This window comes from Macaca nemestrina, chromosome 20 (genome assembly GCF_043159975.1).
Source record: "Macaca nemestrina isolate mMacNem1 chromosome 20, mMacNem.hap1, whole genome shotgun sequence".
Lineage (NCBI taxonomy): Eukaryota > Metazoa > Chordata > Mammalia > Primates > Cercopithecidae > Macaca > Macaca nemestrina.
Window position 1 is genome coordinate 7,089,307 of NC_092144.1, and position 22,459 is coordinate 7,111,765.

Here is a 22,459-nt window from a genome sequence, read left to right on the forward strand (position 1 = left end):
CGCGCCTGTGGCCTCAGGCCCGAGAACTAGCGTCAATCTCCCTCTCCTCCCTGCAGCTTGTCCAGCGGATCCAGACACTGTCCCAGCTGCTCCTGAACCTCCAGGTACAGGGGCGGGGTAGGGCCGGCCACACGTGCCCTTTCCTGGTTGGCTGGGGCGCGGGCGCGGGTGCAGCTCTCACCCACCTGGCCCTGGCCCTCCGCAGGCGGTCATCACCCACCAGGACAGCTATGTAGAGACGCAGCGGGCAGCCATCCTGGAGCGCGAGAAGCAGTTCCGCCTGCAGTCCACGCGTGGGAACCTGCTGCTGGAGCAGGAGCGGCAGCGCAACTTCGAGAAGCAGCGGGAGGAGCGCGCGGCCGTGGAGAAGCTGCAGAGCCAGCTGCGGCAGGACCAGCAGCGTTGGGAGCGCGAGCGCCAGCGGCAGCAACAGGAGCTGGAGCGTGCGGGCGCTCTGCTGCAGGAGCGCGAGGGCGAGGCGCGGCAGCTACGCGAGCGGCTGGAGCAGGAGCGCGCCGAGCTGGAGCGCCAGCGCCAGGCCTACCAGCACGACCTGGAGCGGCTGCGCGAGGCCCAGCGCGCGGTGGAGCGCGAGCGGGAGCGCCTGGAGCTGCTGCGCCGCCTCAAGAAGCAGAACACCGCGCCGGGCGCGCTGCCGCCCGACACACTGACCGAGGTGAGCGCTCAGCAGCCAGTGTGCGCAGCTGGGGGTGACCGGCTTGCGCGTGCATTTGCACGAGTGCATGCAAGTGACAGGGTTCGCAGGTGCATGCGTGCAGGAGTGTAAGAGCAAATGGCACAAGATACCCTGGCATTAACAGCTCATGCCACAATGCAGAACCTTTCTCAGAGCTGGCTAAATGCTTAACAGAACACTGTTGCTCAAAACATTCCATAAATGTTAGAAACTTCTTTAAGAAAAAAAAAAAAAAATGCACTCCTGTAATCCCAGCACTTTGGGTGGTGGAGGCGGGCGGATTGCTTGAGCACAGGAGTTCCAGGCCAGCCTGGGCAATATGGCGAAACTCCATCTCTACGAAAAAATACAAAAATGAGCTAGGCATGGTGGCATGCACCTGTGGTCCCCGCTACTTGGAATGCTAAGGTGGGAGGATCCCTTGAGCCCGGGAGGCTGAGGCTGCCATGAGCCATGATCACGCCACTGCACTCCAGCCTGCGCAAAAAAAAGAAAAAAATTGGGTGCCATGGTGTGTGCCCTAGCTACTCCGGAGGCTGAGGCCAGAGGATTGCTTGAAGCCAGGTCTTTGAGACCAGCCTGGGCCATGGAGTGAGACCTCGTCTCTAAAAAAAAAAAAATAACAAAAATTAGCAGGGCATGGTGGCACATACCTGTAATCCCAGCTACTTGGGAGGCTGAGGCAGGGCGATCATTTGAGCCCAAGAGGCTCAAGGGCTGTGACTGTGCCACTGCACTCTAGCCTGGGTGACAGAGCAAGACTGTGTCTCTGAAAACAAACCTATAAACCATGGGTTGTGTGAATGGGTGTGGACACGAATGTGTGAGGTGTTTGTATATGAGTATGTGACAGTATGGGTGCCACCGAGTGTCACAAGTATGCACATGTAACAGGGGTTGGGGACAGGCAATGACCAGCAGCTCCTTCAGGCTGCACCTGGCTCTGTCCAGAACAGGAGAGGTCGAGGGTCTCCTGTGCACGACCCTCGGGGGCTCTCCAGAGGCCACACAGGAGGAACCTGGCATTGGGATGTATGTGCTGTTGTCCCCCCAGGCCCAGCCCCCAAGCCACCCTCCCAGCTTCAACGGGGAAGGGCTGGAGGGGCCTCGGGTGAGCATGCTGCTGTCCGGTGTGGGGCCAGAGTACGCAGAGCGCCCTGAGGTGGCTCGCCGGGACAGCGCCCCCACTGAGAGCCGGCTGGCCAAGAGCGATGTGCCCATCCAGCTGCTCAGCGCCACCAACCAGTTCCAGAGGCAGGCGGCCGTGCAGCAGCAGATCCCCACCAAGCTGGCGGCCTCCACCAAGGGTGGCAAGGACAAGGGCGGCAAGAGCAGGGGCTCTCAGCGCTGGGAGAGCTCAGGTGAGCCGGCCCCGCCCCTTTGCCTGGGCCTGGAAGGTGCAGCCGTGGGCAACTGGTCAGGCTGTAGGGGCTCGCTGGGAGCCAGGAAATTCAGGACACCTGTGCCATCCTCCGGAGAGGAAAACCAGAAGGCAGAGCTGGCATCATGGCTGAGGCCACCCCACACAGGGCCATGTTTGGTCTCCAGGCCCAAAACTGAGATGATCCACTGTGTGTCTTCCCCACCTCAACCCTCAAACAGTGGGATGGGGACCAGGAGCCTTAGGGACACGGGCTAGAAGGTAGAGAGCCCTGGCCACCTGGGATCAGCACAGCCGGGGCGGGGACAGGTGCAGGCACCTCTGCTCATCGTCCCCGTTCCACAGAGCTATTCCACAGAGGGGGACACAGAGCCCAGAGCAGCCCCAGTGTTTCCATGGAGGGTGCCCAGGGGCTCCTCTGGCACGAGAGCCGGCCCTGCTGCTCTGGGGGACACCTCCCTGGGGGACAACCAGGGATGTTCTGAGACATTCCCTGAAGATTAGGTGTGTCCCGTGGCCACTGGGGCCTGTGCTGTTTCCACAGGAGGCTCAACCTCCTCTCCAGATGCCAGGTGACTCTGCAGGTCCTTCCACAGCGAGGCTGGGGCCATTCTCCCTGAATTTGGGGCTTAGCATCTGAGCAGCTCAGGTCATGGGATCCAGGCTGCCCGTGGGAAGTGTCAGGTGGGGGTGGCCAGGCCCCTCTGCTCTCGGAGGCTGCCCTAGGGAGCGGGGACAGCTAGGCAGCCTGGAGCTGGCCCAAGCGCCTTCCCTCTTCCAGCGTCCTTCGACCTGAAGCAGCAGCTGCTGCTCAACAAGTTCATGGGGAAAGATGAGAGCACCTCACGGAACCGCCGCTCGCTGAGCCCCATCCTGCCCAGCAGACACAGCCCCGCGCCACCGCCAGGTGAGCCCCCACCTGCTGACATGAGCCCAGTCCCACTTGGCAGCTGTGGCACCACCCGGCAACTGCTCAGTCTGGACCCCCTCTCTGTTCCAGACCCTGGCTTCCCCGCCCCAAGCCCACCGCCAGCTGACAGCCCCTCTGAGGGCTTCTCTCTCAAGGCCGGGGGCACAGCCCTCCTGCCCGGGCCCCCAGCTCCCTCGCCACTGCCGGCCACACCACTCAGCGCCAAAGAGGACGCCAGCAAGGAAGACGTCATCTTCTTCTAAAAGGGCCGTGACTCAAGGTGCAAGGCCCCTCCCTGCCCTGCCCAACCTTCCTGCTCTCTGGGGACCCCCATGGGGTCACCATGCCCACCCAGCTGTCCCCTCCTCTTCCCTAGCAAACCACCGATGACCACCTGGCAGGGGCTGGCCTATCGGTGCTCTGGGCCTCGCAACTCTTTCTGTAGGATTAGCAGTGGTGGCCTGGGTCACTTTCTGAACCTCTTTTTTTTTTTTTTTTTTTTCCAAAAAGGAAAGTTTTTAATGGAAAGTTGAGCCAGGACTAAACCAGGGAGCTGTCTGAAATCATAGCGCCCCATGCTGGTGGCGGGGAGACCCACTCCGCGCTGTTTTTCTGAGGCAGTGAGGAACGGTGCCGGCTCTGCACGGAGCTGAGGACAGGACAGACCTCGCTCTGAGAAGGAGCTGCCGGCCAGGGCCACGCTCCACGGCCACCACGCAACACTGGAGTCAGGGGTTAGGGCACCAGGAGGAGCCAGGTGGCGTCGGCAGCATCTGTCCCCAGAATCAGGCAGAATCCACTTCCCAAGCAGAGACTCACGCAGGTTCACTGTGAACCTCAGGGCCAGGGAATGAGCCAGGCACGGGGGCATGGGCAGAGAGGGCCACGGGGCAGGGCCCACTGAGGGGACATCAGTGGCCCTCCCGGCAGTTCTGTGGGTTTGGAAGCCCACTGTGAAAGGGGCTGACCTTTGCCCCTTTTTACTTGGCATTGGTTTTGAAACCAGCTGTTTCCCAAACTCTGCTTCCCGAGGTCACCCATTGCTGTTCACACGCTACATCTGTCTGGGCAGCCGGGTCTCTAGCTTCAGCCAGGGCGCATACACACCCCGGACACAGGGTCCTCAGCCCCCGAGAAATGAGCTCCTGGGGCTGGCATCCCACCTTCCAGGCAGGGCTGGCACGTCACAGACTGTCGAGAGTGCCACATCCCAGGACATGCGGAGGAAGCACCTAGAGACGTTGCAGCGAGTGGCCAAGTGGCCGCTGTGCGGGCCCCTCGCTTGTAGTGAGCTGTTGCAGCTCATGGCCCCTCCCCTGGAGGATGGAGGAAGGAGTGTTGGGCAGTGTCAAAGGTGCTGGGACGTCCCATGGTGGCGATCCCGGGACGGTGAGATCCAGCCATGATCCAGCTCTGGTGGAGAACGGGACACATTTCAAGCCTTGTTCTGCACCCCAAGCATTAGTGGCAGGACTGGGTCCTGGCTGGTCATCCTTGTTCCCAGTGGGGTACACGTGAGCCCCCGCCAGGGCCAAGTCCTTCTCCGGAACCCAGGGTCCTGGGAACCGCAGATCCCGGGGGGATTCAGCCCTTCTCCCACTGTGCTGGCAGAGGCGCTCCTGTGACCCTGAATACAGTGAATAGGGACATTCCCGCCACTCGGGGACAGACGGGCACAGGGGATGGGAAACTCCATCAGGAAGTGCTCCCCTGGGCAGAGGCGCCCACTGGGTGCTGTGGGCTCAGGAGGGGACGGGGCAGGAGCTGGTGCCAACTAGGACCAGAGCCCCACAGCCATACAGCCCATTGGTGACAAGGTCCTGAGAACACAGTGAGTGGCCAGGCGTCCCAAGACGCCTGGCCCCTCCAACGACCTCGCCTCCACCCAGCCCAGTCGTTGGCCATCAGCGACGCTCTCCGCCCCCCGTCGGATCCCATGTGTGCCATGTTTATCATCAGTGTTTTGTATTTTTGTACTGAGTATCAGAGCACTTTACAAAAGCTGACTGTACATTCCTGTTCTGTTGTGAAGAGAACATTCCCAGACCCTCACACCCTCCTGAGCCGGCATGTGCCGGTCCAGCCCTCCGAGATGCCACAATTCCTTGGATGGGGGAGAAGTTCAAGGAATTTCTGCTCGGCCACTCGGTGGGAACCCTGCGTCCCCGCCACATGGCCGAGGGGTCTCAGTTGTGCTAGGCATGGGGCGGCGGCATTGACAGCCCTTCCCTCACCAGTGCCCCTCGGCCACTCTTGGGTTGGAGCCCGATTTTATTTGTAAAGTTGACAGTCGAGCACATGTTCGTATTTTCGTGGGATCTGCACACGTCTTTGTCAGTCGTGATCGTGATCTTAGTCACCTGCTAATTATGTTTACGATGATTACAACGTTTCCTCACCGCGGGATATTTCTGACCTGCTTTAGAACTTAAGACCTGATTCTAGCAATAAACGTGTCCAAGATGAGCAGTGACTGGCGTGCACGTTCTTGGGGGTTTTGTTTTAGGATTTTCTTCTGCCCAGACGTCGCTGCAGGAGTAGCGGGTTCTGGTGAGGGTTTCCCGTGGCTCCTGCACCTCAGCTCGCCCCCCTGCCCTCCGTGTCCTGCTTAACACTCTGAAGGCCCCTTCAGGCACAGACTTGTTGGGGGTTCTTTTTTGTTTTTGTTTCTGCTTTTTTTTTTTTTTTTTTGAGACGGAGTCTCGCTCTGTCGCCCAGGCTAGAGACCAGTGACAGGATCTCAGCTCACTGCAACCTCTGCCTCCCGGGTAGCTGGGATTACAGGTACACGCCCCCACACCCAGCTAAGTTTTGTATTATTTTAGTAGACATGGGGTTTCACCATATTGGCCAGGCTGGTCTCGAACTCCTGACCTCAAATGATCTGCCCGCCTCAGCCTCCCAAAGTGCTGGGATTACGGACAAGAGGCAGGAGTGGGGCGTGGAGGTGCCTGTGGAGGGTCCTGCCCACCGGGTACACTTCAGGCTTTTGTGGCGCCTCCACAAAAATCTTCTTGCTTTTAATCCAAAATAACCCCTAAGAGTGTAACTTTCAGTTCCTCCATCTGGTGTGAGAGGCAGCTTGGCTATGAGTGTGAACTCATCATTTCCACCTGGTCTGAGTTCCAGTGGGGCAAGGACACTGCTGTTTCAACAGAGGGTTTCCCGTCACGAGGTGACTAGGTGTAAAGTCAATCACTAGGTCACTAGGAAGTGCAAAATGAGAACTCTCAGGCAGCACTCTCCACCAGGAAGATGATGCAGGCCACGTGTGGAATTTTTCATTTTTAGTAGTCATATTAAAAAAGTAAAAGGAGGGCCGGGCACAGTGGTTCATCCCTGTAATCCCAGCATTTTGTTAGGGCGGGGGCTGAGGCAGGAAGATCGCTTGAGCCCAGGAGTTCAAGACCAGCCTGGGCAACATAGTGAAACCCCTTCTCCACAAAAGTAAAAAATTAGCCAGGTATGGTGGCATGCACCTGTAGTCCCAGCTACACAGGAGGCTGAGGCAGGAGGATTGCTTGAGCCTAGGGGTTCGAAGTTGCAGTGAACTATGATCGTGCCACTGCACTCCGGCCTGGGCAACATGGTGAGACACTATCTCTAAGAGCTTAAAAAAAAAAAAAAAAAAAAAAATTGGGGGGGATTGAAAAAAGAAGTGAAATTTAAAAAAAAAAGAAAAAGGGCCGGGCGCGGTGGCCCATGCCTATAATCCCAGCACTTTGGGAGGCCAAGGCGGGAGGATCACCTGAGGTCAGGAGTTCAAGACCAGCCTAGCCAATGTGGTGAAACCCCATCTCTACTAAAAACACAAAAATCAGCCGGGCATGGTGGCAAACGCCTGTAGTCCCAGCTACTCCAGAGGCTGAGGCAAGAGAATCGCTTGAACCCGGAGGCGGAGGTTGCAGTGAGCCGAGATTGTGCCATTGCATTCCATCCTGGGGGACAAGAGTGAGACTTTGTCTCAAAAAAAAAAGAAAAAAGAAAAAGGATGAAATTAATTTACTATTTCATTTTTACTTATTTTTGAGATGGAGTCTTGCTCTGTCACCCAGGCTGGAGTGCAGTGGCATGCTATCTTGACTCACTGCAACCTCCGCCTCCCGGGTTCAAGCGATTATCCTGCCTCAGCCTCCCGAGTAGCTGGGAGAGTAATTGGGTCTCCAGGTAGATAATGAGATGTCCTCATCATGCAGGTGCTGCTAGGGGCTGGGAAGGTGGCCTTTGCTGAGGACCCGGACAGGCCTGCACCCCCGACAAGGGAGAGAAGGGGGAACCCACCAAACCCGGCCCACTCGTGAGTCCTGGGCAGAAGGAGCCCCACAGATGGGATCTCCTGCACCCATTTGATCCTGAGCAGTCCCCGGCCTCCCAGCTGCTCAGAGCCACCTGGTGTCTTCCTTGTAAAAACAAAACAAACCACAAATGTACTCTGGGAGGCCGAGGCAGGCAGATAGCTTGAAGCCAGTTCAAGACTAACCTGGGCAATATGGCGAGACCCCGTCTTTACAAAACAATTAAAAATTAGCTGGGCGTGGTGATAAATGCCTGTAATTCCTGCTATTCAGGAGGCTGAGGTAGGAGGATCCCTTGAGCCCAGAAGTTCGAGGCTGCAGTGAGGTTATGATCGCACCACTGCACTCCAGCCTGGGTGACAGAGTGAGATCCTGTGTCAAAAAGACAAAAATCAAGGCAGTGCAATTGATATCACGAGGCCCGAGGGCACACATACTGACTATTGTGTATTCCTGGGCCAGGCTGTGCACCAATGTCTGCCAGAAGCCACATGTGCACGGACTCTGAGGCGTCGTTCTCAGCCAGCAGACTAAGAAGTACCCTCATCCCATCCCACCACACACTGGCTGACGTGGAGGCCCCACGTGTCTATCGGTGTGTGTTGCCCAGTCTCAGCCTGGAGCCCTCAAAACGCTCACAGTGACCCTGCGTCTGCAGCACAGGGGCATGAGGCCATGCCCTCAGGTGGCCTGACCGGAGGTGGTACCTCTGGCCGTGTGCCCAGGACTCTGGGGAGTAGAGAACAGCCCTCAATGGCTGGAGGCCACTTGGGGTCCGTAGGCAACGCTTGCTCCAAGACGGAGAGGACCCACCGGGCCGAGGGCATTCCTGAAGGTGGGCTGGGGAAGTGTGGTTTCCAACTGTGGCTCCATCCCATGGAGGGGAAGGGGCCAGGAGCCACCAGTGTAATAACCTTCACCCTGAGCCAGGCGCCAGCACCACAATGTTTAATTGATTCCCGTCCCAGCTTTCCCAAGGCACGACAGGCTCCCTCCTCCTCCTCTTGATTTGGATACAAAACTCCAGCTGGCAGGCAGGAGGTGCCGCTGAAGCCCCCCGCAGCCCCTGAAAACTCCTGCTCAGGAGCTCAGGGCTGAGGCCCGCGAGACCTCGCATCAGTCCCTCCACCCACCCTGCCCATGGGTTTTGCCACAGGCAGCTCCACGAGAGCCCCGGCTCCTGCCCTGCTGGCTTCTGCTTTGCAGGAAGGGCCCTCCGTGGGCTCCGGCTGCGTCCCTGTGCTCTTCTGGCAGTGTCAGGGGGTAGTGGCCTCGGCCTGGCCGCCGGCCCGGGCCGCCTGGTACATGCTGAGGATCGAGGAGATGGTGCCCATGAGGCCCACCAGCCATGGCGGGAAGCGGCCGGCCCACAGCACGCCCCGGGGCAGCCAGTGCACGGCGTTGGCCAGGTCGGCCAGGTTGCTGAGAAGTGACAGTGCTTCCGACTGCATCTGCGCCTCCATGGCCCTCCGCTTGCCCCGGGGCAGCGGGCTGTGGGGCAGAGAGGAGCCACTCACACTCACGCTCACGCTCACACCTGCCTGCCTGCCCTTCCCAAACCCCCGAAGGCCCTGTGTGGCCTGGCAGCCCTGAGCCCCTGCCTGTGAGTGGGAGGAGCTGGCAGGGCCGAGGTGGCCTCCGTGACCCTCCGCAGAGACTGAGTCCCCATCACCCCCACGGCCCAAGCACAGACAGGGCAGGGACCTGGGTCCAAGTCCTCAAATCCACACCTCACTCCTCCTGAACACCCGGAGATGGGGGTTCCTTGTAAAAAACAGAAAGCACAAATGCACTTTGGGAGTGCTATGGAGGCAAGGGGGAACCCCAGGAGCGTGGCCTGTGCCTGCCCAGCCTTTCTTTTTCAGGATGACACAGTGACGACAAGCCTGGCCAATGTGGCGAGACCCCATCCCCACCAAAAAATAAATACTCAGAATCAGCCTGAGACTACGTGCCTGTAGTCTCAGCTACTCGGGAAGCTGAGGCAGGAGGATCAGTTGAGCCCGGGAGGTGGAGGTTGCAGTGAGCCGAGATGGCACCACTGTGCTCCAGCCTGAGCGACAGAGCAAGGCCCTATCTCAAAAAAGAAAAAGCAACACTAACAATGGCCATGGCCCTCGGGAAATTGATCATTCTCTCCTGCTGGGGGCACAGCCATGAAGGCTCAGCCCTGGAGTCCTCACTCAAGCAAGCCTCAGTTTCCCCATCTGTCAAAGGTACCGCCACCCACCAGAGGCTGCAGTGAGACCGCCATGACCTGAGCACAACAGACCCCAGCACGGGCCTGCACAGGGGTAGCTCTGAGCCGGGATCCCACGCCTGCTGGAGGGAGTGGGCCTTCCTGCTGGGTAATCGCGGGCTCCTACCTGGTGAAGGGCGCCGTGGGGCTCCGCAGCCTCTGTCTCAGTTTCAGCAGCATCCACAGGGACCTGCAGCACCAGAGCCCGAGGGAGGATGCCCCGGGGGGTGGAGCAGGAGGGTTAGCTCCGCAACGCTGGCCCCAGACAGACAGTCTGGGACAGGTGCTGCATCTCGAATAAACGGCCTGCCCTCTCCCTGCCCCCACAGTCCCACGCCCTCCCGCTGTGCCTCAAACTCCCGGGGACTCATCCCTAACATGGCCCCGTCCCACCCTGGACATCGTCCTGCGCTTCTGACATGGCCATCCAGGGCCTGGCCCAGCCTCTGCAAACCACTGGCAAGTGCTCAAAGGAACATCAAGCCCCGTGAGGTGTTCACAGCCTGGCAGGGAGTCCTAGACAGAAGAGGATGCCAAGGGGCCTGCAGTTGGACAGGCCTGGGGACGCCACTTCCCCTCCGGGCCTCAGCTGCCTCGCCTGCTCTGTATGGAAAGGCCCAAACCAGTGCCATGCCAGCGTCCCCTGCACACACACCCCGGACATTGGCTGGATCTATCTGGATGATCCCTTGGACCCCCAGGGCTGGCATCTGCAGGCTGAGGAAGGGGCTACCCAGTGGGCAGCCTCTGTGCTCCCAGGGGACTCTGTAGCCATGCATGGCACCCACCCGGGCCGGTCCACCAGGCACCTGCACTCTCCAGCCTCGGCAGTGGGGTGTGCCAGGTTGTGACTGTGACCTCCTGACCAGAATGGGCAGGGCCTGGTCACATCTTCTCTGGCCACCAGGTACCCAGGGTGCAGGATGCAGGGTAGCACCAGTGGTACAGCAGGTGGGAGCCTCCTGGGGGGCTAGGGCAAAACACTGATTCCTGGGCTCCCTAGACCCACAGAATCAGAAGTTCTAGTCCAGGCACGGTGGCTCACACCTGTAATCCTGGCACTTTGGGAGGCCAAGGCAGGCGGATCACCTGAGGTCAGGAGTTTGAGACTAGCCTGGCCAACATGGTGAACCCCCGTCGCTACTAAAAATACAAAAATTAGCCGGGGGTGGTGGCAGGCGCCTGAAATACCAGCTACTCGGGAGGCTGAGGCAGGAGAATCACTTGAAACCGGGAGGCGGAGTTTGCAGTGAGCCAAGATCACACCACTGCACTCCGGCCTGGGCAACAGAGGAAGACTGTGGCTCAAGAAAAAGAATCAGAAGCCCTGGGCACTGGACCCAGGCATCTCCATTTAGCAACCTGCTGGCTAATGCTCTGGCAGCCTGGGCCTTAGGGCAGATGTCTGGTCATGATGAGCACACATGGAATGCTCTCCACCCACTCCCCCTGCTCACCCCAAACCCAGAGAAATGATGAAAAACCACATGCCCAAAACAAGAATGCCGCAGCAGGCAGGGCACAGAGGACGTTGATGGCCGTGCAACAATTCCATTTGATACTGCAATGGGGGACACGTGTCAGCGTCCAAACGCATAGGATGCCCAAAACCTAGCGTGAACCCTAACGTGAGCTATGCACTCAGGGTGATGGTGGATCCATGGAGGGGCATCAGTTTTAACAAATGCACCATGGGGATGGTGCCAGTAGTTGGGGAGGCTGTCTAGGGGAGGGGTTGGGGGTATATGGGAGCTTTCTGAATGTTATACTCAATTCTGCTGTGAGCCTAAAATTGCTCTAAAAAAATAAAGTCTGGGCTGGGTGTGGTGGCTCACGCCTGTAATCCCAGCACTTTGGGAGGCTGAGGCAAGGGGATCACCTGAGCCCAGGAGCTGGAGACCAGACTGGGCCACATGGCAAAACCACATCTCTAAAAAGAAAATTACAAAAGTTAGCCAGGTGTGGTGGCACATGCCTGTGGTCCCAGCCACTCAGGAGGCTGAGGTTGGAGGATTGTTTGAGCCCAAGAGGCGGAGGTTGCAGTGGGTCAAGATTGAGCCACTGCTCTCCAGCCTGTCTCAAAAAAAAAAAAAAAAAAAAAAAAAAAAAAAAAAGCTTATTTAAGCAAAAAAGAAAGGAACCAAGGCTGCCCCTAAAATACAAACCAGAGGTCACGAGGCACCCAGAGGAAGGTGGAGGAAGAGGGGCTGTGAGCCAAAGCCCCGCTCTGACCTGAGCCCCAGGAGCATCCGGGCTGGGCCCAGGCACCCTTCCCCGGGTGTGCCAGGACATGAGGAAGGCCAGCACCACAGACACTGCGGCCTCCAGGGTCCATGGCCATGAAACATGACCCTTTTGAGACAGTCGAAATGCGTAGACAGGGTATTAGGTCAAAGGCTGGAAAAGAACCACCGAAGCTTGAACAGTGGGAGTCTCTGGGTTGGGTTGTGGGTGATTCAAATCTTCTACTCTGAGGTTTATCCATTTTCCAGATTGTCTACAGTAAGCATGTAATTAGGACATCTGTGTTGGGGGGAAACGAGAACTACTGAGAGTCAGAACCTCACCCAGGGAAAAGCAAATGCTTCCCCCAGAACCAACGACACAGCCTACCCCGAGGCTGGGATAGCCGCACCTCAGCCCGGTGATCTAAGAGCCCTTCACAACCACTGAAACATGCAGACCAGGGCGCCCAGCTCCTCCTGGTGTTTACAGGGGCCGGGGATTCTGACTCAGCACATTTGCAAAGAGGAAAATGTTTGGGAGGAAACCATTACTGGAAAGTTCTAGAAACTGTATCGTTTTTGGAGGCACAGAGCTAGTCAGGAAACTGCTGACTGTCTTCTCCGGGGTGGCAGCTGACAGCAATGCCAGCAGGACTCAGGGACCCGGGAAAAGGTCACTCCGCTGGCTGCTTCTCACAGGCCCTAGAGTTACTTCTTCTTTCTGGGTGTAGTCAGCAGAGTCATGGCCCCTCCAAAAATGGCCATGCCCTGAGCCTGTGAACATGTTTACCTCCAAGGCAAAGGAGGCTTTGCCGATGGATTAAGCTAAGGATTTTTTTCTTTTTTTGACACGGAATCTTGCTCTGTTGCCAGGCTGGAGTGCAGGGATGTGATCTCGGCTCACTGCAACCTCTGCCTCCCCAAATTCAAGCAATCCTCCTGCCTCAGCCTCCCAAGTAGCTGGGATTACAAGTGTGTGCCACCAAGCCCAGCTAATTTTTTGTATTTTTAGTAGAGAACGGGTTTCACCATGTTGGCCCGGCTGGTCTAGAATTCCTGGGCTCCTCGCCCACCTTGGCCTCCCAAAGTGCTGGGATTACAGGCATGAGCCACCACGCCCAACCTAAGCCTAGGATCTTGAGATGGGGTATTACCCTGGATCATCCAGTTGGTCCCCATGTCATCACAGGGGTCCTTACAGGAGGGAGGAAGGAGGATGAGGGTCAGCGAAGGAGGTGTGACCCTGAAAGCAGAGGTCATGCTTGGAAGATGAAGGAAGGGACCATGAGCCAAGGAATGTGGGTGGCCTCTAGAAGCTGGAAAATCCAAGGAAACGGACCTCCCCCTGGGGCCTCCAGAAGGCATCAGCGCCTGCTGACACTAGCCCAGGGAGTGTTCCGACTTCCAGCCTCAGAACCTAAGATAGTAAGTTTCTGTTGCCCAGCGCTATAGCGTTGTGGTAATTTGTTTCAGCAGTTATTCTAAACAAATACATCCACAAAAGGAAGAAACAACAAAACCTCCAAGGAAAACTCTAAGAGGCAAAGACCCACATGCCTCAGTCTGAAGCCTGTGCTGTTGCTGGGGCTGCTGCTGTTTTGCTAAGGAGGTCCCGCCCAGGGACCTTGGGTGCTGCCTTCCGGCCTGTGCCACTTACCTGGCAACTCCCAGGAGCAGAGAGAGGGCCCACAAGGCTGTACTCAGCGTCCACCACCGGGAAGAGTCCACGTGGAGGACCCGGGCATCAGCCGCCCAGGCGACATGCTCACATGGGTAGTAGAGCTGGTCGGCCAGGTTCCCTAGGACGGAGACCAAGCGGACAAAGGCATCCTCCTCCTGCAGGACCAGGAGCAGAGGGGGCCTAGGGTCAGACTTACCCACTGCTCATTTTAGCACCGTAGCCATGCCAGGAAGCAGTGAGCTATTTCCTGCCCCCAGTCCCTGGGCCGTGTCCAGGCCTGGCAGGCCCTGCAGGAGAAAGGCTCTGGGGCTGGGGTCCCCGCACAGGCCTGATTTCCGTGTCTCGGCAGCATGGTGTTCAGGGCCCCCTGAAGGGAGGGTCTCAACGCATCTGTGCAGTGCAATCCTCTGCAGAGTTCCAAAAACCCCATGCCCAGTGCCAGCTGTGAGGATTCTGCCTCACTCAGCCTGGGGCAGGCGCCAGCACCAGGAATTTTCACAAGGAATTTTCACATTCCCAGGGGATTCCCAGGTACGGCCACGTTGGGACCCCTGTGTCAGAACCTTCCTTCCCAAAGGCTTCCAGTTCCCGCACAGGCAAGGACCTCTGATGCCAGACTCTATGCAGGGAGCATGAGAGGTGGCCCGCAGGGAACCCTGACCAGGCTGAGATGGTGTGCCAACCCGTGGGCCACCGCACGCCTAGTGCTGAGCACGCACCAGGCACAGTGCTGTAGACTCATGGCCTCCCTCAACCCCGAGCAAGTTACTGTCCCCCGTTACAGACAGCCATGCTGAGGCTCTCAGGGAAAGCTGCTGGTCCCAGTTCCAGCAGGGATGGTCCTCCAGGCCCTCAAATTGCAATGCACACGCGGGCTCTCGGTGCTGCACGCCGCCCATACCCTCTGCCCCAAGTTCTTAACCACCGCCTACAGACAGCGAGGCATGACCAGTGGAGGCTGTAGGACCACAGCGCTAAAGCCTGGTTTCTGGGATTGGAGCCCCGCGGCCAACGGGGGCCCCGCCCCTGGGGACCCCGCCCCCTCTACCTTCACCTTCCTTGTTGCCTGCCACACCCTTCCCCTCCTCTCTGACTTCCCAGGAAGCTCCTCCCCGCCCCACCGCTGATTGCTGATGCTGCTCTCCTTCTTTCTGGCCAGACACCATCCTGCCTTCCTCTGGGCTCTGAACCTCACTCCAGCTTCCCTCATCTGCCTGGCGCGTCCTGGTACATTTCCCACCTCCCTGAGGATGGCGGACCCCGCCCCAATGCGCTCATTCCACCCGGGTTTCCTGAGAAGCCGCGGGGTCCAGGCTAGACGCTGGGGAGGGGCAGAGGCTCACCAGGGCAGGGAGGAACGCAGACATATAAACCGGAAACCCAACAAAGGGGGCTCTTGTTCTGGCCAAGGGACACTCGAGGTGCAAGGGCCCCCACCCATTGCCTGAGGGCTCTTCCACAGACAAGACAGAGGAGGGAGGGGTATCAGGGATGCACCAGAGCTTTGTCCTAATCAGACACGGAGGAGGAGGATGCCACAGGTGTCAAAACAGGAAGGCGGCCCAGAGCAACACTGGTGATGTGGGATGATCGGGCCAAGGACACGTGGAGCTGAACGGGGTGGGCTTGGGGGTTCGGGGCGGGGAGCATCTGAGTAGCAAGTGGCTCAGCGGGGTGATCCCCGGGAGGACAGAGAGAACAGACAGGGCAGCCCAGGGAGGGGCATGACCCTGAGAGGCTGGCCCATGCACCCTCTTGAGATCATCCCCTGGGGGGCAAGATGGCCCTCTAGATAGGCTGGCACGCCTGTGGGACACCGCAGGGACAAGGCTACTCTCTGCACACTGTCGCAATAGCAAAACCTTAGAAATCATTGCCCTGTGCGTCAGCCGGAGGCCGGTTAAATAAATCTGAATCTGCATAGCAGAGCACTATGTGGTCCTGAGAACGGAGCTCTTTCTAGACTGATAAGAAATGATCTGTGGCCGGGCACGGTGGCTTACGCCTGTCATCCCAGCACTTTGGGAGGTCGAGGCAGGTGGATTACTTGAGCCCAGGAGTTCAAGGCCAGCCTGGGCAACACGGCAAAACCCTGTCTCTACAAAAGATGCAAAAAATTAACCAGGTGTGGTGGTGCACCTGTAGTCCCAGCTATTTGGGAGGCTGAGGTAGGAGGATCACCTGAGCCCGGGAAGTCAAGGCTTCAGTGAGCCATGATCACGCCACTGTACTCCAGCCTGGGTGACCGAGTGAGACCCTGTCTCCAAGAAAAAAAGAAAGATAAAGAAATGATGCCCGAGTTGTACTGTTAAATGAAAAAAGCACTATTTATGTAAACCATATGTATCTGCCTATGCAAGTACAGGAAATCTCACAAAGGAGACACAAGAAGCTGACCACAGGACCAGGCACGGTGGCTCACACCTGTAATCCCAGCAGTTTGGGAAGCCAAGGCAGGTGGATCACTTGAGGTCACGGGTTCGAGACCAGCCTGGCCAACATGGCAAAACCCCATCTCTACTAAAAATACAAAAATTAGCCAGGCATGATGGGGGTGCCTGTAATCCTAGCTACGTGAGGGGCTGAGGCAGAAAAATCATTGCCACCGGAGGTAGAGGTTGCAGTGGGCCGAGATCACACCACTGCACTCCAGCCTGGGTGACAGAGTGAGACCTTGTCTCAAAAAAAAAAAAAGAAGCTGACCATGGTGGGTGCCTCTGTGGGGAAAAATTGGAGGCCTGGAAGATCAGGAAGGAGGGAGGTTTTTTAAATTATATCCCCCTTTGGAACGTGTGAACATGTTTGCTATTTTTAAAAATTGAAATCATAACGAGAACATCTGATCCTCTCAAAGAAGAAAGTGAAATTTTTAAAAGTAATAAACTTACCCACGCAGGGAGCACTTTGGGACAAGACTATAAAACGCTCATGGTGGCTCACGCCTGTCATCCCAGCACTCAGGGAGGCTGAGGCAGGAGGACCACCTGAGCCTAGGAGTTCAAGGCTGCAGTGAGCTATGATCTTGCCACTGCACTCCAGCCTGGATGACAGAGCAAGACCCTGTTTCTAAAAAAAAAATTTTCTTTTTTTTGTTTGAGATGGAGTCACTCCATTACCCAGGCTGGAGTGCAGTGGTGCAATCTTGGCTCATGGCAACCTCCACCTCCCAGATTCAAGCGATTCTCCTGCTTCAGCCTCCCAAGTAGCTGGAACTACAGGCGTGTGCCACCACGCCCGGCTAATTTTTGTATTATTAGTAGAGACAGGGTTTTACCGTGTTGGCCTGGCTGGTCTCAAACTCCTGACCTCGTGATCTGCCCACCTTGGCCTCCCAAAGTGCTGGGATTGTAGGCATGAGCCACCGTGAGGGGCCAAAAAAGTTTTTTTAAATGTCCACTCAGATCCACGCCGTATTCCCTAGAGCCCCACAAACCCTGTTACCTGTGCCCCCAGGCCGTATTGCTTAGTGTAGACGAACATGGACAGGTCATCAAAGAGTCGCAAGATGGTCCTGCAGTGGCTGAGTTGGGTGGACACCACCAACAGACGTGTCCCCACTTCGGACCTGGTGGGACATTGTTCAACCAGGACCCCACCAACCAGCTGGCAGCAGTACCCCAGCACTCGGATCTGTGGGAAACCAGAAGCAGTCAGCGTGGCCCTCCTGTTCTGCAGAACTGAGCTGCATCTCCCCCGACCTGGCCTGGGCCCCACTGGACTGACACTGTGGAAGATTCTTTTTTTTTTTTTTTTTTTGAAACAGAGTCTCTCACTCTGACGTCCAGACTGGAGTGCAGTGGCGCCATCTTGGCTCACTGCCGCCTCCACCTCCCATGTTCAAGTGAGTCTTGTGCCTTGGTCTCCTAAGTAGCTGGGATTACAGATGCCCACCACCACACCCCACTAATTTTTATATTTTTTGTAAAGACAGGGTTTTGCCATGTTGGCTAGGCTGGTCTCAAACTCATGACCTCGAGTGATCCACCTGCCTTAGCCTCCCAAAGTGTGGGAATTACAGGCATGAGACACGGTGCCTGACCCAAGGGTCTGGAAACTTCTAAATCCACAAAGTGACAGTAAAAGCTGAAAGTGTAGGTCGGGGACAGTGGCTCACGCCTCTAACCCCAGCACTTTGAGAGACAGACGTGAGAGGATGCCTTCAGACCAGGAGTTTGAGACCAGCCTGGGCAACATAGCAAGGCCCTGTCTCTACTAAAATTTTTTTAAGTTAACAGGGCATGGTGGCTACTTGGGAGGCTGATGCTGGAGGATCACTTCAGCCCAGGAGTTCCAGACTGCAGCAAGCTTTAATCGTGCTACTGCACCCAGCCTGGGTGACAGAGGGAGACCTAGTCTCAAAACAAAAAAGCTGAAAGTTTAAAAACATACTTGTAGGTGGGACAAATGACGAAACATAACGTCATTGTCCAAAGGTGCTGTGGGGAGTGCCTGCTCATGTAAGTGAAGGGCCCAGCCTTCAGGGACAGATGTGACAGGAACAAAGAAAACAAAACTCCTTACTTCCCACCTCCCAGGTCCTTCTTTTCCCAGGTGGCAGGAAGCTGCAGCTAAAGTGTATATTTACATTTACCTGCCTGGACCAAAGCCTTTGGCTGTGCTGAACGCTGGGTGCAGGTGAACAGGTTTCAACCCAGTGAACAATAGGATAATTTGGTTGAATTACTTTAGAGAGAAAGAACCTACCCAGTAGGTGATTTGGAGTCTTGTGAATTAAGTCATCTTCACTACTCTTATATCTTTCTTTTTTTTTTTTTTTTGGAGACAGAGTCTCGCTGTGTTCCCCAGGCTAGAGTGCAAAGGTGTGAGCTCACTGCAACCTCTGCCTCCCAGGTTCAAGCAATTCTCCTGCCTCAGCCTCCCGAGTAGCTAGGACTACAGGTACCCACCACCACACCCGGCTTTTTTCTTTTTTTTTTTTTTTTTTTGAGACGGAGTTTAGGTCTGTCACCCAGGCTGGAGTGCAGTCGCGCCATCTTGGCTCACTGCAAGCTCCACCTCCCAGGTTCACGCCATTCTCCTGCCTCAGCCTCCCAAGTAGCTGGGACTACAGGTGCCCGCCACCACGCCCGGCTAATTTTTTGTATTTTTAGTAGAGACAGGGTTTCGCCATGTTAGCCAAGATGGTCTCGATCTCCCGACCTCGTGATCCACCCGCCTCGGCTTCCCAAAGTGCTGGGATTACAGGCATGAGCCACCGTGCCCGGCCTACACCTGGCTAATTTTTGTATTTTAGTACAGACATTGTCCAGGCTGGTCTCAAACTCCTGAGCTCAGGCAATCCACCCACCTCAGCCTCCCAAAGTGCTAGGATTACAGGCGTGAGCCATCATGCCCGGCCTCCCTTATATCTTTATTTTACCTGCTTTTCAGAAATTGCTTGTTCCTGTTGTTTTACTTTTACTTGTAATTCCTTTCCAGCCCATTATAACGGCAAAACACTGCAATCTGAATGTCTAACTCGGGGGGGATTTATTAACCCCCCCCACACCGAGTCATGAGATTTGAATGGAATCTAAATGCCTAGTGGTACACCCCCTAATACAACCTAAATGTCTACCTATAAGAGACCAGTGGGGACAAGCTAAGAGTCCAGACTCAGGGACATGGATGGCATAACCTAAATGCTCAACCATATGGGACTTGATTGGAACTTAAAACTGTCTAGCCATAGGGAGAGTCTTACAATATCCTAAATCCCCACATGAGATTGTTTGGGACAATCCAGCGATCAACTACAGTGGCCTGGTCAGATCCTAAATGTCCAAACATGGGAATCTGTTTGGTATGTAAACGTCCAGCTAGGCTGGGTTGGTGCAAACGATCTAAATGACCAACTGGGGTTTTGTTGTAATCCATCACTGCTTAGGCATGGCAGGGTCCAGGACACGGTGGGTTCTTTGGTCTACGCTGGCTGAAAAAACCTAAATGCCCACCTATAGGTGATCTGGTTGGAAATGAATGTCCAGCCACAGGGGAGCCCTGCAACACCCCAAATCCCAACATGAGATTGTTCAGGACAACGCAGGGACTGACTTCAGTGGCCTGGTCAGATCCAAAACGTCCAAACACGAGAATCTGGCCAGTGTGTCAATGTCTGGCCAGGCTGGGTTGACAGAAATGATCTTAATGTCCAACGTTGGCCGGGCGCGGTGGCTCACGCCTGTAATCCCAGCACTTTGGGAGGCCGAGGCAGGAGGATCACTTGAGGTGAGGAGATCGAGACCATCCTGGCTAACACGGTGAAACCCCCGTCTCTACTAAAATTACAAAAAATTAGCAGGGCGTGGTGGAGGGCGCCTGTAGTCCCAGCTACTCGGGGGGCTGAGGCAGGAGAATCGCTTGAACCCGGGAGGCGGAGGCTGCAGTGAGCCGAGATCACATCACTGCACTCCAGCCTAAATAAATAAATAAATGTCCAATGCTAGGGCACCGCGTTTGAGCCTAGCTCGGACGCGGCCTCTGCGACGGAGTATCTTGGGCGACTCTTTCCCCTCTCTGGCCTGTTTCCCCGTCTCTGAGCTTGGGCCAAACTCTAGGCCCTCCGGCCCCGGTCCGCCCCTGCCTCACCAGGCGGTCCCGGCCCCTGTACGACTCCAGCGCCGACGCCAGGCCGCTCAGCGACGCCATGGCAACTCCGTGACGTCACCGCGACGTCGGCGCGTCGCACCAGAGGGCGGGGCCAGGCCGGGGTCCCGGGAGCGCCCCAAAGGCCTGCGCGCAGGCGCGGTCGCAGGCCTTTGTCCCCGGTCCGGCTTCTCGTCCGCTGTAGGGGAGGGACAGAGTTTGCAGAGGTGGGGACGACACGTGTGTGCTTTCCAAGCCTGCAGACCCCGGATGATCCTCGGAGCTTGCTGCATTCTGCCCCACGGCGGTTTGGCCAACTACCCACGCACAAAAAAGTATATTTCCAAGTTTAACCAACTACCCACACGCTCCCAAAATACTCCAAGCAAAACCACCAACCTGTTAGCAATGGCTCAAGGAGAGATTTTCCTTTTTAATTTTTGTGCTTCACCTTTTCTGCACTGTCTGCTTGCTTGTGGTGAGCAGGAATGACTGCTGTAATATCACAACAAGGCATCTTTCGACGTTAAGGAAATGCATAGAATTGTTCTAGAATGCACAAGAACTGTAACTGGACTTTTTCCAGAAAAGGTAACCCGCGTGATTGGGGAAAATATTACATTTTCACCTTTATGCCATTTTGTAGCTGTTAAATTTTGTGCAATATGCTTGTATCATATCGTGGAAAAAAAGTCAAATACCATTTTCACCCGTTTTTGTTTGTTATTGAGGTAAAATTCGCACAAGATGAAATTAACCATTTAAAAATGCACAATGTTTGGCCAAGCGCTTTGGCTCGCTCCTGTAATCCCAGCACTTTGGGAGGATCACCTGAGGTCAGGAGTTCGAGACCAGCCTGGCCAAGATGGTGAAACCCCCGTCCCTACAAATATACAAAAAAAAAAAAAAAAATTAGCCAGGCATGTTGGCCGGCGCCTGTAATCCCAGCTACTTGGGAGGCTGAGGCGGAAGAATCGGTTGAACCCTGGAGGCGGAGGTTGCAGTGAGCCAAGATCAGGCCATTGCACTCCAGCCTGGGAGAGAGAGAGACTCCGTCTCAAAAAATAAAATAAATAAAAAATAAGACCGGGCTCGGTGGCTCACGCCTGTAACCCCAGGACTTTGGGAGGCCGAGGTGGGCGGATCACGAGGTCAGGAGATCTAGACCATCCTGGCTAACACAGTGAAACCCCATCTCTACTAAAAATACAAAAAAATAAGTAGGCATGGTGGCCGGCGCCTGTAGTCTCAGCTACTTGGGAGGCTGAGGCAGGAGAATGGCGTGAACTCGGGAGGCGGAGCTTGCAGTGAGCCGAGATCGGGCCACTGCACTCCAGCCTGGGCGACAGAGCGAGACTCTGCCTCAAAATAAATAAATAAAAATAAAAATGCACAATTCAATGACATTTAGTACATGCCCATGTTGTACAACCATCACCCTTTGCTAGTTTCAGAGTATTTTTATCACCCTGAAAAGAGACCCCCGTAGGAGACCAGCATATGCCACTCTGAAATACGCGACTTTGGTATAGGATTATTTTGAGCTGAGATCAATGGAGCTGATACTGGAAAAGCTCTCTGCTTTTCCCTGATTTGCCTCAAAGCAGGACCTAAATGTACAAAGGTGCCCTCCTCCCCTCTCTACCGGGAAGGACAAAGGTTGATTTATCACCAGGGACACCTTTAGACTCTTGTCTGAGACGTCTTTTTTTTTTTTTCTTTGAGAGGGAGTCTTGCTCTGTTCCCAAACCTAGAGTGCAGTAGCGCCATCTCTGCTCACTGCATCCTCTGCTTCCCTGGTTCAAGCAATTCTCCTGCCTCGGCTTCCCGAGTAGCTGGGATCACAGGTGTGCACCACTGTGCCCGGCTAATTTTTGTATTTTTGGTAGAGTCGGGGTTTCACCACGTTGGCCAGGCTGGTCTCAAATTCCTGGCCTCAAGTGATCTCCCCGCCTCGGCCTCCCAAAGTGCCGGGATTACAGGCATGAGCCACTGCACCCGGCCTCAATGTCTTTTTCCTTCGTCTTGTCACTTCTCCCAACATTTGCTGCTCTATGTTGAAAGTGCTATGTAAGGCCGGGCGCGGTGGCTCACGCCTGTAATCCCAGCACTTTGGGAGGCCGAGACGGGCGGATCACGAGGTCAGGAGATCGAGACCATCCTGGCTAACACGGTGAAACCCCATCTCTATTAAAAAATACAAAAAAAAAAACCTAGCCAGGCGAGGTGGCGGGCGCCTGTAGTCCCAGCTACTCGGGAGACTGAGGCCAGAGAATGGCGTGAACCCGGGAGGCGGAGCTTGCAGTGAGCTGAGATCCGGCCACTGCACTCCAGCCTGGGCGACAGAGCGAGACTCCGTCTCAAAAAAAAAAAAAAAAGAAAGAAAGTGCTATCTAAGCAGGAGTTATATAAGCTATATAAGCCACCTCATTTCTCTTGGCATCTC

At 55.9% G+C, this 22,459-nt stretch overlaps 2 protein-coding genes across 13 annotated transcripts in view; one reads left to right on the forward strand and one right to left on the reverse strand.

The window, feature by feature from the left end:
• Positions 1-5,454, forward strand: part of LOC105487001 (Rho/Rac guanine nucleotide exchange factor 18) — a 128,141-nt gene extending 122,687 nt beyond the window's left edge. For 5 of the 7 annotated variants that reach the window (XM_071086266.1, XM_071086267.1, XM_071086268.1 and 2 more), the window contains 6 exons: positions 57-104; positions 206-676; positions 1,752-2,058; positions 2,860-2,985; positions 3,079-3,268; positions 3,499-5,454. In XM_071086266.1, the coding sequence (XP_070942367.1) occupies positions 57-104; positions 206-676; positions 1,752-2,058; positions 2,860-2,985; positions 3,079-3,251 (1,125 nt within the window). In that variant the 3' untranslated portion in view covers positions 3,252-3,268; positions 3,499-5,454. Of the gene's footprint in view, positions 1-56; positions 105-205; positions 677-1,751; positions 2,059-2,859; positions 2,986-3,078 lie in introns of all 7 variants that reach the window. The other 2 variants (XM_071086265.1, XM_071086272.1) reach the window with 2 other exon arrangements.
• A 2,762-nt stretch (positions 5,455-8,216) lies between these two features.
• Positions 8,217-20,544, reverse strand: LOC105484507 (peroxisomal biogenesis factor 11 gamma). Of its 6 annotated transcripts, XM_071086274.1 has the most exons (6): positions 18,809-19,371; positions 18,020-18,111; positions 16,870-17,058; positions 13,405-13,583; positions 9,650-9,712; positions 8,217-8,774 (listed from the first exon to the last, which is right to left on the reverse strand). In XM_071086274.1, the coding sequence occupies exons 3-6, from the start codon at positions 16,906-16,908 to the stop codon at positions 8,540-8,542; spliced, it is 516 nt and encodes a 171-aa protein (XP_070942375.1). In that variant the 5' UTR covers positions 16,909-17,058; positions 18,020-18,111; positions 18,809-19,371; the 3' UTR covers positions 8,217-8,539. The 6 variants fall into 6 exon arrangements, with proteins under 6 accessions (XP_070942375.1, XP_070942376.1, XP_070942374.1 ...); XM_071086275.1 differs by lacking the exons at positions 18,020-18,111; positions 18,809-19,371 and adding an exon at positions 20,413-20,544; XM_071086273.1 differs by lacking the exons at positions 18,020-18,111; positions 18,809-19,371 and adding an exon at positions 20,017-20,403 and having other exon boundaries at positions 8,217-8,591.
• Positions 20,545-22,459: the final 1,915 nt, after the last annotated feature.